The sequence below is a fragment of the Pseudocercospora fijiensis genome (assembly GCF_000340215.1).
Source record: "Pseudocercospora fijiensis CIRAD86 unplaced genomic scaffold MYCFIscaffold_1, whole genome shotgun sequence".
Taxonomy (NCBI): domain Eukaryota; kingdom Fungi; phylum Ascomycota; class Dothideomycetes; order Mycosphaerellales; family Mycosphaerellaceae; genus Pseudocercospora; species Pseudocercospora fijiensis.
In genome coordinates, this window is record NW_006921532.1 from 2,162,874 (window position 1) to 2,179,715 (window position 16,842).

General features: G+C 48.3%; 5 protein-coding genes across 5 annotated transcripts; 4 read left to right on the forward strand and 1 right to left on the reverse strand.

The window, feature by feature from the left end:
• Positions 1-7,456: 7,456 nt before the first annotated feature.
• On the forward strand, positions 7,457-10,223 carry MYCFIDRAFT_71227 (uncharacterized protein). The gene is made up of 3 exons (XM_007922120.1): positions 7,457-7,906; positions 7,963-8,366; positions 8,419-10,223. The coding sequence occupies exons 1-3, from the start codon at positions 7,665-7,667 to the stop codon at positions 9,597-9,599; spliced, it is 1,827 nt and encodes a 608-aa protein (XP_007920311.1). The 5' UTR covers positions 7,457-7,664; the 3' UTR covers positions 9,600-10,223.
• Positions 7,609-10,223, forward strand: MYCFIDRAFT_209544 (uncharacterized protein). Its single transcript, XM_007922783.1, has 2 exons — positions 7,609-7,798; positions 9,310-10,223. Exon 2 carries the CDS (start codon positions 9,659-9,661, stop codon positions 9,995-9,997), a length of 339 nt encoding a protein of 112 aa, XP_007920974.1. The 5' UTR covers positions 7,609-7,798; positions 9,310-9,658; the 3' UTR covers positions 9,998-10,223.
• A 430-nt stretch (positions 10,224-10,653) lies between these two features.
• MYCFIDRAFT_209545 (uncharacterized protein) lies at positions 10,654-12,584 on the forward strand. Its single transcript, XM_007922784.1, has 2 exons — positions 10,654-11,029; positions 11,339-12,584. Exons 1-2 carry the CDS (start codon positions 11,027-11,029, stop codon positions 12,224-12,226), a joined length of 891 nt encoding a protein of 296 aa, XP_007920975.1. The 5' UTR covers positions 10,654-11,026; the 3' UTR covers positions 12,227-12,584.
• A 247-nt stretch (positions 12,585-12,831) lies between these two features.
• MYCFIDRAFT_126975 (uncharacterized protein) lies at positions 12,832-15,337 on the forward strand (the record flags this gene model as incomplete). The annotated part of the gene is made up of 5 exons (XM_007922785.1): positions 12,832-12,917; positions 13,085-13,506; positions 13,560-14,257; positions 14,378-14,490; positions 14,608-15,337. The coding sequence occupies 5 exons, from the start codon at positions 12,832-12,834 to the stop codon at positions 15,335-15,337; spliced, it is 2,049 nt and encodes a 682-aa protein (XP_007920976.1).
• A 438-nt stretch (positions 15,338-15,775) lies between these two features.
• Positions 15,776-16,026, reverse strand: MYCFIDRAFT_19828 (uncharacterized protein; the record flags this gene model as incomplete). The annotated part of the gene is made up of 2 exons (XM_007921476.1): positions 15,776-15,853; positions 15,943-16,026. Coding segments are annotated over 2 exons (162 nt in total), but the record flags the coding sequence as incomplete, so codon positions are not given.
• Between the last annotated feature and the right edge of the window lie 816 nt (positions 16,027-16,842).

Below are 16,842 nucleotides of genomic sequence, written 5' to 3' on the forward strand. Positions count from 1 at the left end.
CTACTAGGCTATCTAGAGCTCTGCCGGCCGGCTATCTTCGTTGCTAGTAATAACGCTTATTTAAACCTCTATAGCTATATATCTCTATTCGCTAATTACCGTAGTTAGCGTTAGATTACTAAGGATAGGCGTATAGCAAATACTCGACTTGCTAGCGTTCGAATTCTCGTCGAATAGGGCTTCGGTAAACTCGAGAATTATTAGGGATTGAATTAGTTTAAGGGCTTAATATAGGTCGGTATATAACCGGTCGCACTATATTAGAGGGTATTAGTATTATTATACAACTATATAGTATATTTAAGGCAATAAGGTTATAGAATTAGTCGAAGAAATCTAGATATTATAGGATAGCGATTTAACTATATAGCACTAACAATCCGGCATTACCTTAGGCTTTATCCGCTAGTCGAGTAACGGATAGATTTTCGCGTTTAAGGTCGCAAACGATAGGCAAAGGCAGTCGGCAAAGAGTATACTATAACCGGTAATACGTAGGTAGTTGTCCTAATATTAATATAATAGTAAAGAAGTTATTATATCCTAGAAATTACGATAACTTCTAAAGCCGGCTAGCGGCTATAACCGACGCTAAGGTTACGATTCTCGGTTATATTGCTAAAGGGGAAGGCCGTTTAATTATAATCGGTTAGCTTTTAGTAAATATAGCGACAACCTCGATGCTTAGCGAAACCTAATCTCTTCTATAATATATATCCGAATATCGAAATCTATTAACCTAACTTCGCTAACAATAACGCCTTTAGCTTATTAATACTACTCTTTGTCTCTATCGCCGTCGCTCTAATACCTTCTACCGACCTTTATAAGTTAGATACTATCAATTTAAGACTATCTACCGTTACCTATACGCTATTAAACCTCGCCGCCGTCGCCTTACGATTAGCATTAAGCGCCGCTACTAGATCCTCTACCCTCGTATTCGATCTAGCTTATGCCTCTAATAACTCGATCTTCCGCTTCTTAAAGGAGTTAGCCTCTCGCTCTAGGTCTAGTATACTATTAAACTAGCGCTTAGATTGCTTTATATCCTTCTCGGCAAGATTAGTAAGATTATTAGAGGCTATAGTATACTCGCCGATTAGATTCTTCTTAGTAATACTAGCCTATCGAAGCGACTTGCTACTCGTACGATTAAGTAAGAGGCCTTCGCTTATAACTCGAGCCTATACCTTCCGATTACGACTATTATTGTCCTTAGCGGCGGCTTCTAGATTATCTTCTATCTCCGCCTATTCTTTAGTATTAAACTCGCTCTAAGGGCGACTCGTTATCGAAGAACTAGTACTCGTTAAGCGACCTATTACTATATCGAATAAGGCCTCCTTCTCTTTGTCTATCTATTCTTCTTCGGCTATAGTCTGCTTACTAGCTTCCTTATCCTTCTTCTTAGCTTCTATTATAGCTATTAACTTATCTAACTTAATGTCTATAGTACTCGGATTCTTATCCTTAGATGTAGTCCTTAATAGGTTATCTAACCTCTTACTAATCTAACCCTTTACCTTGCCTTTACTAAAGACAATACGCTTTAGGTTCTTCGGACACTTTAGTGCTAACGACAACTCTCGCTTAGCGGTCTGTTCTATCTCCGTCTTATACTTATTAACGAAACTACTAAGCGGCTCGTAATAGAAGCTATAAGAGTGCTAGATAAGGACTCGAAGGACGAGGAGTTTAATGTCCGCTGTCTACTTTACTACCTTGCCTTTAACTAGACCTTTGCCTTTGCCTTTGCCTCGAGGTATTAGTTTATCGGGCACCTCTTCTACTAGGTTGTCTTTATTAACCTTACCTTCTTCTTCTACTTCCGCTCCTTCTATACTATTTTCTTTACTATCTTCTATAGCCGCTTACTTAGCTAACTAAGTACCTAAGCGCTTATTGTCCGCTTCTATAGTAGAAGCTATTACACTAGTTTCCTTACTAATCGCCTCTTATTCGGATGCCGCTACTAGAGCTATACCTTCGCCCTGTCGAGGGCTAGGTTTCTTACTAGTTTCCGGTCTTACTATAGGCGTAGAGTGCGTTAGGTCGAGCTTAGAAGGAACGGACGAGGCTAAATTAAACTACGACTATAAACTTTACTAAGATTAAGTGCTTTCTAACGCTAATTAAGAAGCAGTTTAAGAGCCTTATAACTGTTACGCCGTCGCCTCTAGTTACTAAGGGCTATAGTTAATAAACTAACTAAACTATAAAGACTACTAAGTAAGACTAGCCGCCGGTTGCGACTATTGCAACTACTACTAAGCCGATTGTAAGTAAATAGAAGCAGTCGTTAGTCTATAAGCTAAATGCGTATATAGGTTAATAAAGCGTAGATTCTCGAGTAGACTAGATAGCGGAAATAGACTAGATCGCGGTAGCTATAATAGCGACGACTGCGGTAGTATAAACGGCGGCGTATTCGAATAATAATACTACTATATTAGCACTAGAGTCTCTAGATATAGTATATAAATACTAGGCGACGAATACGGTTATTATAACTATTATTACGATTGCTATTAAGATAGCTATAAAGCCGGAGGTTAACTGCTTTATACTATACTTCTGTACGTACTATAAAGTAGATCTAGTAAGCTCTACAACCCTTTATTTAGATTAAAGAAGGCGTATAAGTGCGCTAGTATATAATTGCGGTCTATTACTAATAGTTATTATCGTTATAGGTAGTCTAGTAATCGATACGCGACTAGAAGACGCGTAGTAGTCGACTCTATAGTACGATTAACCTTATAAGCTTCTAACCGTATTTACTTCTAGTTAGTCTACTACCTATTCTATCGATACGGACCTATACCTACCCTTCCTTACGGCGTAGGTACGATAGGGCTACTAAACTACAGAGGTTAGCTCGAAGTGGTTAGCTATAGCAAGGGGCTAGAAGCTAGTTATTTACTTACTAACCTAATCTATCGATACAGTCTATTAGAGTTTAGTTACTAAAACGCTGGAATGCATTGCCGCTACCTTATCGATAAGTAGGGCAGTAAGAGGTGTAACAATAATGCTAATGCCCGTTTACACTTCCCGCTCGTAATTCGAAAGAGCGACTAAGGGCCCGTTCTCTCGTCCGTTTATCGTAGTATTTATCGTAGTTAATATAGCAATCTCCTTCTAGCTAATCGACTGTAATTGTCTCTACTATTTATCGTCGCTTATAAGGCTATATATTGCACGATAAATGGCCTCTGTTTAGTGCCCCTAATTATCGTAGACTTAGTAGATTAGTTAGGCTAGATTTGCCTTCGTAGGGCTGTAGACTTCGCGTGTTTAACGCGTCCTATACTAGGACAGTAAAGACTATAGATATATCTAGTATTCTAAGCGGCAGCGAGTTGTTAAACGACGCGTAATAGTAATAGCAATTTGCCGCCTTCGCAGATAGCTTAGACGATAATAATACGCCTATTCTATAGAGTAAGACTCTAGCGCCTTAGTAGCAGCAGCAGCACCTAGCGCCGATAGCGATATTATCCTCGTTACTAGATCCCTCTATATCCTCGCCTCTTTCTCGCTATAATAGTCTATATAGAACTCCTTATAGCGACGTCGTTACGCTAGGCTCGCAAACGCTAGGTCCGTATAATACGTCGTCGTAGGAGCCTAAAGGTACGCCGGAGGTCGCTATTAATCGTATAGGTCGTCGAAGTAGTAGAACAGCCGGCTCGGCGTCGCTAGAGGCAGGTAGAAAGCAGCTTAACTAGACTCGAGAGATAGTAGTAGCTCTAGACAACTCGCTATTATAGAGTTATAGTAATAGTTAAAGAGACGGAAACGGTAGATTTAAACTAGTCGCTTAGAAACGCGCTATAGAATAGGTAAAGGCGTATATACCGGAAGATCGACTAGATAAGGTAAACCTAGATACTGTCTACCGCAAAGGCAACGCTCGGCGCACTAATACGAAGCGCTATTAGGCTATAATAACAATGTCGGGTTAGAAGGAAGATCTAGTTACTAAATTGCCTATCGCGCAGTTAGCCGTAATAGACGCCTTCTTTAAGAAGTTTGCAAAGACTTACGGTAAGTTTAGATACGAGGGTTTAAAGGACAAGAAGATATTATATAAGATATAGTTAGAGACTTCCGCTACCGGCGAGAACGTAAGAGGTAGACTCGCCGCCGCTAAAGCTACTAAAGCTACTAATAGTAGTAATATTAATAGCCTTCTAGCTAGTAAAGATACTAACTTAATCGCCTTAAAGAAGCGCGCCGTATATAACCTAGCTCTCGAGAATAGAAACAAGAAGCGTAAAGGGACTAGTAAGAAGATAGTTAGCACTATCGACGGCATAATAGACGTCCTCGTATAGACAAACACACTGCTTAGTCAGCAACCTCCTAATACCTACGAGAGGCTTAGTCGACTACTTTCTACGGAGCTATATGCTTACTAGCTATCTAGACAACGTCGTACTGTAATAAGGAAGTTAATAAGACGTAACGAAGTTAGTCTATTCCTTAGAAGCAACGATAATAAGAAGATTAAGTAGATTAGAGAGATTATAGAAGATATATTTAGCGGAGAAAACAGTATAGAGAAAGGGGTAGTAGGTAGTAGAGCGACTAATAGTACTAGCGGAGACGATTAGTCTACTTTCTATATATAATTTATTATATACTATAGAGATTTGTTAGTATTGCAATGCTAGCTCGATTCCGTATCTCTACTATTACTATCGTCGACCTCGTTTAACCTTACTGTCTCCTCCTTCGACAACTACTAAGACTATAATATTTCCGCGTACTTTAAATTCTATAGAGACGACGACGGAGTAGTAAGGTGTTCTAAAATGTAGGTAAGAGCTAGGAGCTACGCAATCTGCTAACAAATCTGCTCTAATTATAATCTAAATATATACCGGAATACCGCTAGTTCCTATTACCTCCTCGCCTCGAATTTCTACTAACTACTTACTCTCTATCTCCTCTTCGCTATAGATACGACAATATACCTCGTACGCTAACTATATTACTATTGCTATTTCGTCTCTAAACGCCTCTATCTACGTCGCCTCGCGCTCGATATCTAATACGTCTATACTAACGCTATAGCCTTCGAAGTAGTTAGTTTTATCGCGGACAATTAGAAGCTTCTTTATATATAAACAGCTACAGTTAGTAAGGAAGTTATAGAGCGCTGTTGTTATATAAACTAGCTTTACCTACGTACGTATATTAAACTCTAGCGCAGTCTTCTATATCTTAAACCGCCGCTTAAAGATACTAAAGGTCCGCTCGACGATATTACGTAGCGACGAGTACCGGAGGTTAAACAATTTATCCTTATTCTAAAGCCTTATAGCGGCCTCGAATTGCTTATATAGGTAATAGCGCACGCCTCGAAATAGCACTATTGTTATATCGCTCGACCTATAACCGGCGTTAGCGAGATAATATTTACCTCTAGGTGCGTTAAACCTATAGTTCTCGATAGCATCTTCTATTATACGGCTATCGTACGCTAATCCTTCCTATCTAGGTAATATAAAGGTAAAGCGGCGGTACTAATCGACGACCGCTAATATATTCTACGTTACCTCGCCGTCTCGTCTATAATAGCGGTATTGTTCTAGTATAGGTATATAAGCCGGTAGATACGAGCTATCTAGTGCGCCTATATAGTTCTTAAAATAAGGCTAGTACTTCGGACTACGACTTCTTAGCGCTAGCGAGTCGGTTGCCTTCGTAGGCGTTACGAGCTATCTATATAACAGCATTAAGGCTATTAATATCTTATAGAAGATAGACGATATCTAGCTTAGACTACGGTAAAAGTCTTCTACTAAATCGCGGTATAGACGCGCCTTCGTTATAGCGTTAAGGAATAATAACAACTTCTGCTATCTACTAACAAGAGTGCTATCCTTTAGGTCGCCGGCCGCTATCTTATATAGCTTAATAAACTAAACCGGCGTAAAGCGACAATATCGATATATCCGTACCTTGCTCGAGTCTAGCAAGTCGTATAGTAGCCGCTTACCTCGCTCGCTATCTATATATATTGTCCGCACGCCGCCTAGCATCCGTATACTATATTCCTATAGTATAGTAGCTAGTATAACGAGTACGACTAATATATTACGCTGCGCTAATTTAATACGCCTTCTTCGAAGATCTACCGCCGCTACGCCTTCTAGAACCCTTCTTTCCTCGCTCGAGCCTCTTCGTTCTATAGTATAGCGCAATCTAACAGAAATAGCGGCGTTTTTTAATAATAAGAGTAGATACATAATTAAAGGTATAAAGACGACGATTTTTCGTAGTTTATACTAAATACGGTATACTAAGCGAGTATCCACCTATCTTAGAAAAATGGACACGATAAACAACACGATAAACGATACACACTGAACAGTCGCCTTTATCGTATACCACTAGAAAAACAAGGTACGATAAACGGACGAGAGAACGGGCCCCAAAATGGCGATAAGCATGGTGATTCGTGCAGCACGTGCCAAGCCAGAGCTCTCGCACGCACGCACGCACGCACGCACGCACGAGACTGGCTAGCAAGAATCATTTGTCTGCTGACAGGTGATGAGATGCTGATGGCGTGCCAACTGGAGATGCGAGCATCCCTGCTGCGATGAGGAAGTCGCTGCTGCCACCTGCTGCTGCTGCTTGTCGACCATTTAGAGTTGGAGGGTCTCGGCGGCTCTCGGGAGCGCTACTTCTGGCGCCAAATGAAAGCGCCAAACACTTTGTCAAAATCAGCGAAAAGCTTGACCTGATGGCGGGCGGCGGACGGGGAGGGCGGCGCGCTGAGGCCAGAACTTGAAGGCCAAAACAGCTGTGCGCGCTGGCTGGCACACGAACATTCAATATATTGGACCGCTAAATTACAGGCGCCTAGCGACACGTGATTCTGCAAGGATACCAGCGGCAGCGCCAGCGCCAGCGATGCAGAACTTTTCAAACAAATCACCACGGCCATCGAGCTGCCAGAGGCAGCGGCAGAGGCAGAGGGTGGTGCAGGAGTAGTGCAGGAGTGCAGGAGTGCAGGAGGACCCGGCAGGAAAGCTGCAGCTCTGATAAACTAGCTCCCGTTTCACTGCAGGCTGTTATCAACGTCGTCTGACCAGCGACTGAGAGTATGCGGTATGCACCATGGTGTAGGGTCTCTCGAATCGTACGTCAGCGCTGCCTCCCCACGCCCTCTGGTCCTTATTCTTCCTCCGAGACGTATGTATGTCGGGTCAGGCCAGGTCACAGGCCACTGCTGCTGTCGGGCGTCGGATAGGTGTCAGTGATGAGCATGCACAGTGCACAGTGCACAGTGCGCTCGCCGCGGCAGGGCAAAACGAGCGGGCGGTCAGAAGTACTAGTAGCAGATTGTAGCGGTATAGCAGGTGGCCCGTTCGCGACAATCAAATTTAAAGAGCTGCCGCACGGATGCCAGCTTCCTTTCTTCAAAACCCAGGAGTACTCCCTCACCCTAGCATCGGGCCTCTCTTCTCAACGTTGACACCCTCGTGCTTGCCTTCCTCCGCCTCCGTTGCATCGAGCTGCTGCAAACACACCTGTACCTTCACTTCTCCCCCCATCTGAACACCAGGCGCAGCTCAGCTCGGTCCAACGTGATTTGTTCCACCGCCTTCTTCATACATACCTTTCTGACGATCTAATTGAGCATGTCGGCTGTTCAGGACACTCCCGCCACGCTGCCTGCGGCCACCACTGAGCCTGCCGCTCCAGAAACGCCGCTGGAAACAAAGGTTGAAAGCGAGGCGCCCGCAGCAGCAGTGCCAGACACCACGACCACCACCGACCAGACCGCCGCTGCCACTGACGACGTCAAGGCCGATGCCGCCGAGAAGGCTGTCGAGCCCATTGCTGAGGGCCAGCTCGCGTACAAGGGCCCAGGTGTGATCAAGTCAGTGTTATCATCTCCGCCATACCACCATGACCCGCAAATTGACCTCTCTCCAGATCTCTCATCCCATCCAAGAAGGAGTTTTGGCTCAGTGACGATGCTGTCACCCCACAGAAACTCGACCTCTACCTCCGCGGCGAAAAGCCAGAGGTATCCCACCCAGTTGCTGCCTGGGCCAGCCAAACCGGCAAAGGTCTTCTGTTCTTCAACAAAAAGGGCGACTCGGACAAGACGCACCCAGCTGATGTCCTCGCGCTTTACGACGCCACAGATCTCAAGAAGGGCTACCCACACGAGTTCTCCTTCAAGATCGGCACCCACACCCACACTTTCAAGGCTGAGGACGAGCTCAAGCGTGACGGGTGGTATCTCAGCATTGAGAAGGCCATCGAGCTCGGCAAGGCTTCCAAGGAGGAGGTGACCACCAGCGAAGGCTACAAGGCCGAGCTTGAGAAGCTCAGTGAGTCATTCAAACATCACCGTCAATCCGGGCCTTGTTAACAACTTCATAGACAAGTCAAACACTGCTGCTGCTGGTGCCGCCACCCGCAGCTTGTCCAAGCCAAAGAAGAGCACAGAAGCACCAGCTGAGCAGCGCACAAACTCTTCTGATGGTGAGGTTGCGGACAACAAGAAGGAACAGAAGAGCCGATCCACCAGCCGGGGCCTCCTCAACCGCCTGAAGGCCCACCGGGATGAGACCGAGAAGAAGGAAGAGAAGGCCGAAAAAGATGAGGCCAAGACCGAAAGCGAGGCTGCTCCAGTTGCTGCGGCTACCGAGTCTGCACCAATTGCCGCAGCTATGGCTGCTGAGGGATCTCCAGCTGCTGCAGAGGCACAGGCTAGCGACGAGAAGGCCGCCGAGACCCCAGCTGGCGAGGAGAAGTTGAAGCCGTCCAAGCGTGGTAGTATCTTTGGACGCGTCTCATCGACTTGGAGCAAGATCCAGAGCCCAGCCAAGGAGAAGGATCAAAAGGAGGCTGAGCTTAAGCCAGAGCCAGCCAAGGATGCTCCAGTCTCTGAGAATCCACCTGTCCTCCCAGAGACAGCCACTGCCTCGACCGAAGTTGCTGACACTGCCATCCCAGCTGTTGAGCAGTCAAAGGCCGAGGAGCCCACCGAGGTCAAGAAGGAGGAGCCAGCTACCTCGCCAAGCAAAGAGAAGAGCAACTTTCTCTCTGGCATCGGTGGCTTCATCAAGCGCAACCGAAGTGTCAGCCCATCGACCATGATGAAGGAGCCAGCGAAGAAGGAAGAGACCCCAGCTGTCGAGGAGACTCCAGCTGCTGCGGAGCCCGCAAAGGTTGAGGAACCAGCACCAGCCACTGAGGCTGTCGCTGCTGTCGAGCCATCGGCTGAGACTCCACCTGAGAAGGTCGAGGAGCCGAAGTCGGAGACCACCACCCCGAACAAGCGTCAATCCGTTCTCGGCAGCCTTGGTCGCCGTGCCAGCAAGGCTCTCAACCGCATCCAGGCCCCAAAGAAGGAGGCTTCAGCTCCGGCTGCTCCTGAGTCCAAGAAGGAGGAGGCGGCTGCTGAGACCAAGCCAGCGGAGGAGACTCCTCTCGTGAACGGTGAGGCAAAGAAGGCCGAGCCAGAGGCCCAGCAAAGCATCGGTGACGTCGTTCCAGATGCCGTCAATGTCGGCCAGCCTCAGCACCAGACCACGCCAACTGTCACCGCCACAGCATAAGATGCCTGTCGGTAACGTCGCGCTGTTGAGATACATGCGAATCGGGCACGAACAGCGCGATGACACTCTCAGTCCGATGCAGTTCTGGAGAGAGGTCGCACCTACCAGACGTACGAACTCTGATGGACTTTCTCTCGCGCAATCCCTACGACGCGGATGGGGCCTCACGACTCGTCGTCTCTCCTAAAATACACCAAGATACCCACCACGTACTCACCTCTCGGAGCTGCGCCGGGCCTAATCACCAACTCCGATCACTCACTAACGGTCTGCGCCAGCCACTGTTGCTTTTTTCGCGTGCATTGGGAAGGATACTGCGGGTCTGCTTTTTGGTTGTTTGTTTGCTTGCTCAGATACCACACTCTGCATTGTTTAGCTCTTGCTCTGGCATGCTTTGATGATTTTACTGCCCGGCATCTGACCAGCATGGCTACAGGGCACTTGGTTTACGTGTCTTGGTGAGCTTGCTGGTCGGACGGCAGTCGCGAATACCCATTCATCAATTTCGATGAGATACCCAGGTGTCGTTTTCAACATGCGGTTCGGTAGATAGCGGTAATAGTGGCTGGTAATAAACATGATGGTTGCCTTAGGTGTGTCTCACGGGGCGCTGTTCCAGAGCGATGTCGAGTCAGGTGTGTGCTTTCGAGACAACTCACCGTGGTACCGTCGAGGAGCTTGTGGAGCTGCAGCATCCAGGAGGTTTCACAGAGGGACGTTGGACCCCGTGGACCAGGAATGGACAGCAAGCAAGCAAGCAAGCAGCATCTGTGCCAAGTCGAGTCAACCTTGTGAAGTGTGGGAGTTAGGTAACATTCATTATTGTAGCGGCGAGAGCGGCTTTCAATAATGAGCTGGTGCCGTCATCCATGATTGGGTCTGGCCTAACGCCTCGAGGTCTCTGCTGCAGCTGTAATGTGTACCGAACAGACATGTATTCGTACTTGCTCCTGCGCTCCACGTTAGCGCCTGCCCGTTCCATCACAGCTGCGTGCAACTCCGCTCATCACGACTTCCACGCTTCGCCTCCGCGCATTTCTGTCTTCTACTGGGACTTGACACTTTATTGGTATTCTTATTAAATAATTACAGCTTGATCTCATCATTTCGACGACGAAGCCCTGTCCTGACCTCGGACAAGGCCCTACCTGGTCCAGCATCCCAAATCCAAATACGCTATCAATAATAGCTCGGCGTCAAGGCCATTCTCTGGCGTCATTACGGAAGCGTCAGTAACCATATCTTTTTGACAACGTGGCGACGAGGACTGCTCTGCAGACTGTTCCACTTTCATCTGCCAGAGACGGTAGACCACATCACTCGAGCAAGGGTTCGACGTCGCGTAGCACGATTGGGTGCGTGAAGAAGAAATCTGCACTGCGAGGGACTCTAGCTGGCTGCCAGGAGTAGCATGAATTGAGTTGAACATGGTGAGTATGGCGACTTGTGGCACACCGCAATACCTCTCTGCTCCATACTACATGGCTGCCGTCTGTAGTGGCAGCTTTTTTGCTTACAGGCCGGCGGTTGCAATCATCGATGTTGCACCATGCCACCCTCTATTGCCTGGATAATCCAGGGCTTATCGTCGCGCCCAAAGGAGACGCAGGATGGGATTGTTGTCGTCTACATGGCATGCTCAATATTCGGCTTGGATGGAACAGAGCAGGGAGCCGCTTTCACTCATCGTGGTCTCTCTGCAACTGCTGCTTTCCAGATAGGCTGACCACAATTTGCAGGGCTGCTGTCAATCGAGAAGCGACTCACCTGCGCCCAGCTCGGACGGCAATCGACCTCGCGATTCCTCGAGAGCGGGTTTCCACCAGCAGACCAGCTCGCGGGATGGGAATGAGCCATCGTCTTCCAGGAGACATGCGACAAACCCAGTGGTACGGCCGAACAAGCCTATTGAACGACCTAAACCTCTCGAAACGAGCCCAAAGAATGTTTCTAACCGGCCACCTCCATGGACCAGATCGCATCTTGAGCAGCAGAGGCGTATATTCTTCGAGACAAGAGTGACTGGAAGACAAGAGATCTGGGATGCACTAAAAGCGGTATGCGAATGTCTTCGGCAGGACGACATCGCTGAGGCTCAAGCAATTCTGGATGCTGCCAACATTACTTGTCCACACGGTAAAGTCGGACGAGGACGCACGAGAGAGAAACAGCGAGAAGGAGTATACGACGAACAAGGGCAGTTATATGATCTGCCTTACTGGGTGGTAACAGACCCTCAGGACATCGTAGAAGATGAGGGTAAAGACATTGATGCTGAAGCGGAAGAGGACGAAGAAGACGAGGCGAATGACGCTTCACTGGCTCGTCGCCAAGAAAAGGGCAAAGGTCGGGCAGAATCTATCGGTGAAGAGATTCGACTCAAGGTGCGGCTCAGCGACCGTGCCAGCGACATAGAGGTCACCATTGGATCGAAGCAGAACGTGTCTGTGGCTATACGTGCAATCAAAGATCAAATCAACGTGAGGCACTGCAGACTTGTCTATCTAGGCAAGGCTCTGGACGAGGGCAAGACTCTGGAAGCACAAGGCTGGAAGTCTGGGCAGGTCGTAAATGCTTTCGTCTTCGAGGGAGACGAGAACGCAATCCAGAAGGGCAGGAAGCGATGATGACCGCAACGCTTAGCAGCAGTCCTGGGATTCATGCTTGGGTCAATGGGCGAAGTTCCCTTCGGCCAACGCTGAGCTTAGAGGCTCGAGCAACGGGAAATCTTGCGAACGAGAGACGACATCTACGCAAAAGCTTCAAACAAGATCATTTCGTACGGTTATGGCGTTTTGGCTGATGGCATGCTTCGGAAAGGGAGCGAAGGAGCAAAGCATTCATGGGATGATGATACCCAAACGGTCCTACAGTACCTTTCTCAAGAGCTGGGCAAGGCGCATTTCAACTTTCATTGTGTAATTTACACAGTAGTACTCGACTGAGTCTCTTTCCGTCTTTACCAATTCACCTCAGTTCAAGACGATTTCTCACAGTCGCGACACATGCTTCACTCACTGCAATTGAAATGTTTCTCGGAGTCCACGTTGATTTCATTCTAAATTTTGATGAGAGTTCTTTCGGACTTCACTTGCCGCCTCCCGAGTCGTCCGGTCTCCAGATCCCACTTCAACTTTCCTTCTTACATTCGCATTGAGCGTATCTCTTGACCTGCACGCTGCAATCTCTCGAACCAGGGTCGCTTCCTGCATGCGACCGCAACGACGCAACCATGGCGAAGAAGAAGGGAACCGCAGAGCCAGCGCAACCAACAGATGCAAACTCAGCAGGCTCAAGCTTGATCATTTGCAGGAACAAGTAAGTATGTCGCTCTCCCTCTCTTTTTGGCTCCTTGTTTTCCTTTGCACAGTACGGCATATTGCTAGCGAAATGTCGCCTTTTACAACGCAAGATAACTACGTGGGCAATTCCTCCAATCATGCAACCGCATCCAAGATGGCTAACACTGATATTCCACGATTCAGGCATTGGCGATATATCTCTTCCTTCCATGGACCATGGCTTCAGCTACCGCCCGAGATCCTCGACAACCTTGCTCATCAGAACTGGACCATGCCCCCACCTCGATTGGTAGATCCCGCAGTGTTCTATGATGTTGTCAAGATCAGAAAGTCTGTCGACCAGGCTTCAGACGACTCGGTCCGCGCTTCAACTGGAGTCTCGAGCACTGCTATGCATGGCAAGATGGACTACTTTGGCACAGGAGGCGGACACAGTACGAAGCTAAGCAAAGAGAGGATATTCAAGATTCGGCAAAAGGCCGTCAAGCTTCTCAGTAAGGCTTTCCAACTTGATGAAGTCGCCGCTAGTGTTGCGACTATGCAAGCAACCAGCACGATCGAGAATGTGGGCCTCGAGGTCCTAAGACGAGAGCCGAACAGCACAGGTAGGTCGAGAGCGCGTGTCTAATCGATCCTGAAAACTGATCGAGGTTCACAGACGCTAGATACGTTCATTTTTTTCACGAGAAGATTCCTTCTCGCGCTATGGAAGAGAATACACCCCTCGATCCCTTGAACGACATTATCAACGCATTGCCGCAGGAACACCAACCCGCACCACTACGTACTCGAGCACTTGTGCAAATATTTAAAAAGCAATGGGACGGCGCAGCCTATGACCTATCAATAGCTCTGCAAATCGTGGAACAGTTGAAGAGACAACACAAGCCTAATCAGCAGCAGCTCGAACTGGCTAGTAAGATGAGACAAGAACAAGAAGCATGGCAGAGAGGCTTTCGGGACTGGAAGTCGATGCCTCCTTTGAAGGAGGAGGATCAACCTTCGAGCTTGGAAATGCAACTCCTGTTCAATCGAGCCGGTGTGTACCTCACGATCGCATGTCAAAGCGTGCATGAGGCTTTGGATGGCTTGAAAGAGTATCAGGAGGCGAGCGAGAGAGGCGAAACAAATGGCGTTGATGCAAAAGCTCAACAGAAGAGGCTTGACGCAAGGAAAGTGGTCAAGACCAACGCAAAGCGGGCTATGAAAGACTATATTGCCTTTCTGTCTCACTTCGACTACACGCCAGGTCTACCATTCGAACTCACCAACGAGATCATGCGGCGAGTGTACGATCTAGCGAGTGGCCACAAGACCCAATCTCAAACACAGATGCCACTGCCGAAGAATCGTTTGGTTGAGCTGGACGGAGATGGCGAGGAAGTTGAGAATAGCAGTGGCGATGAGAAATCGTCCCAGCAACTTGTCAACTACCAGAAGTCGAAGTCGAAGTCAGAGCCGTTCGAGCGTGACGAGAATGGATTCCCGCGCTTTCCGTCACCCAAGATATATCCATCAAGCGCTTTATTCGCCGAGAAGCCACCCCCAGATCTTCCGCCGTTCCCAACTGCGGAAACAACCGAGGCGATGTGCAACAACGAGACGCTTAATGAAGCCTTCGGATCGCGCGAAGCTGTCACCTATCATCCTCTTCTAACGGATGCGTTGCATTCGCTACTCCTTGCGCACGCCCTTCTTCAAACCAGCTCTACAGAACTGCTGCGCCATGCGCATAATGCAGCTCGCCTAGCCAGGATTGCGGATGGCTATCCTATCTTCCAAGCAGCCCGGAGCCCTGCTCGAGCAGACTGGATCGAGGTACTTCGCCGTGCAAACAACTGGATTGGACTTGGCGTATCTTGGCAGAAGTTATGCGCTCCAGCGCCGCTCCCGGACGCTGCTGGTGGATGGGCCAAGGAGAATTCCGCGAACAGTTCAAGCGCACTTGCAAGAAGAAAGAAGGCGCGCGAGGACGAGACCCCGGAGCAGAAGAAGGAGCGGGTCAAGCAAGAGTCCATCCTCGAAGCTTTGTCAGATGATCGCGTGGTCGATGAGGAGTCCTTCCAAAAAGCTGTGCGAGCTCGAGAGAAGCGTGCAATGGAGGACGAGCAAGGTCTCTCCGGTCCTCTCAAAGACAAGCAGCAGGCCACCATAAAAGACTCGTCGGCTTCTAATCCTGGTTCAAGCTCAGCATCGACAAATGGCGACAGCGAGAACCATCCCCCACCCAAGCGATGGGCCCAAGACGAGAACAGTAAGGAGTATCCCATTAGCACAGATCGTGCAGAGGCCATCGCGAGATGGATCAGGGAGAGCCCGCTCAGCATGGGCGGAAAGAAGAAGAAGAAGTCTAAGCGACGTGACCCTGCGACCAACGGGCTTGCGGATAGTGTCTCCAGTCTGAGAGTGGCGGAGGAGGAAGACGGACCCGACTAACGCGTCCAGATTTGGCGGGTAGTATTTCGTTTTGTACAACGGTCCGCTCATTGTGACACGCACTTCGCTTGGGACTCCAGCAGCAAGATACCAGACACCCGGCTTGGAATTGAGATAGGAAGCATGAAGTGAACGTGGATCAAAGTCCACTGATGTTCTCATCTCCACTCAGACAGATCATGGGTATCATAAAACACATCTCAAGCACCATAACGCATAACGCCAGCAACAGTCATAGTCTCTCAATGCCGTAGGAGTCACCCGCCCTTCCCAACCCTCAGACCATCACTGTTCATTCGTACTACTACCACTACTAACCCCATACTTCTCATTCTGCGCGCGTAAATTCTTTATGACTTTCTGTTTATTTCACATATCAGCATCCACGATCACAGAAAAGAAACTTCCATGGCAATCCAATCCAATCCAGTTACGTACCGCTAATGCTTCGGGATTCACTCCATTTTCTATCAAGGAAATGCAGTAGGAGAGGGCTTGGCGGTCGAGGTTTGTGTTCTAGTAGTGAGTTTGGAGTTAGTCGTTGTGTGAGAAAGAGGGTTTGGATGAGGATGTTGAATGTGAAGGGAACGTGAACGTGAACGTACGAGAATTGTGGAGATTTCGTGGAGGATGTCGACGGTTTCTCGTGCGGCGCGACGTTTGGTTTCGCCGTCTGTTGGGGCTGGCATTTTTGGATGGAGGGAGGGAGGGAGGGAGGGATGTTGTTTGGTGGTGATTCGGGTTTGTGGTTGTGAGGGGAGTCGCGTTTTTGATGGTTTTTGATTTGATGGAGCGGGAGGAGCCGTTTGATCTGGTCCTCTGTGCACACTGGGCAGCGGCTTACTTCCCGTCCCTTCAAATCTCTCGATATCGAATTGTGCTGCGTATAGAACGTTCAGCAGAATGGGATCTGATATTGGAATTAACTACAGCTCCGTCGAACAATCTCGAGGAGTCCTTCCTGAATATCGCTTCGAATCCTCTCCTATACCTGAACGCTAGAACTATCCACGTCGGCGTGAACGTCAAGGCAACCTTGCCCGAGAGATTGATAAAGAGTCGGGCCTGCTAATGGAAGGAATGATTCCGCCACAGATCGCAGAAGCGTATTCGCAGCGGCAGCAGATGCTGCATGCAGTGGGAAGGAGTTTGTAAGATGAGACTACACAGGTATATACACCGCCAGCATTCCGAGTTCGACTTAGGCTGTTCCAATCGCACGTGTTCCTCCGCTGGCCAGCCATACTAGAAGAAGCCGATGGGCACAAAAAGAGAGCCCCGGAGCAAGGGTATCAGGCGGTACTCTGCTTTCCATTCTTCGGACCTGGAGAAGCGTTGCACAATGCGATCCGAGATCTTGCCCAAGATTAGAAGACTGAGAGCACAACCAGTTCCGAAGCCTAAATATGTTAGGCCCACTATCCCGTTGCTGAAATGGTATATCTCTCTATACAGCGACTCGAAAGGCCACTAGTGTGGTGCTTGTTGAAGATCCGTAAATCTCT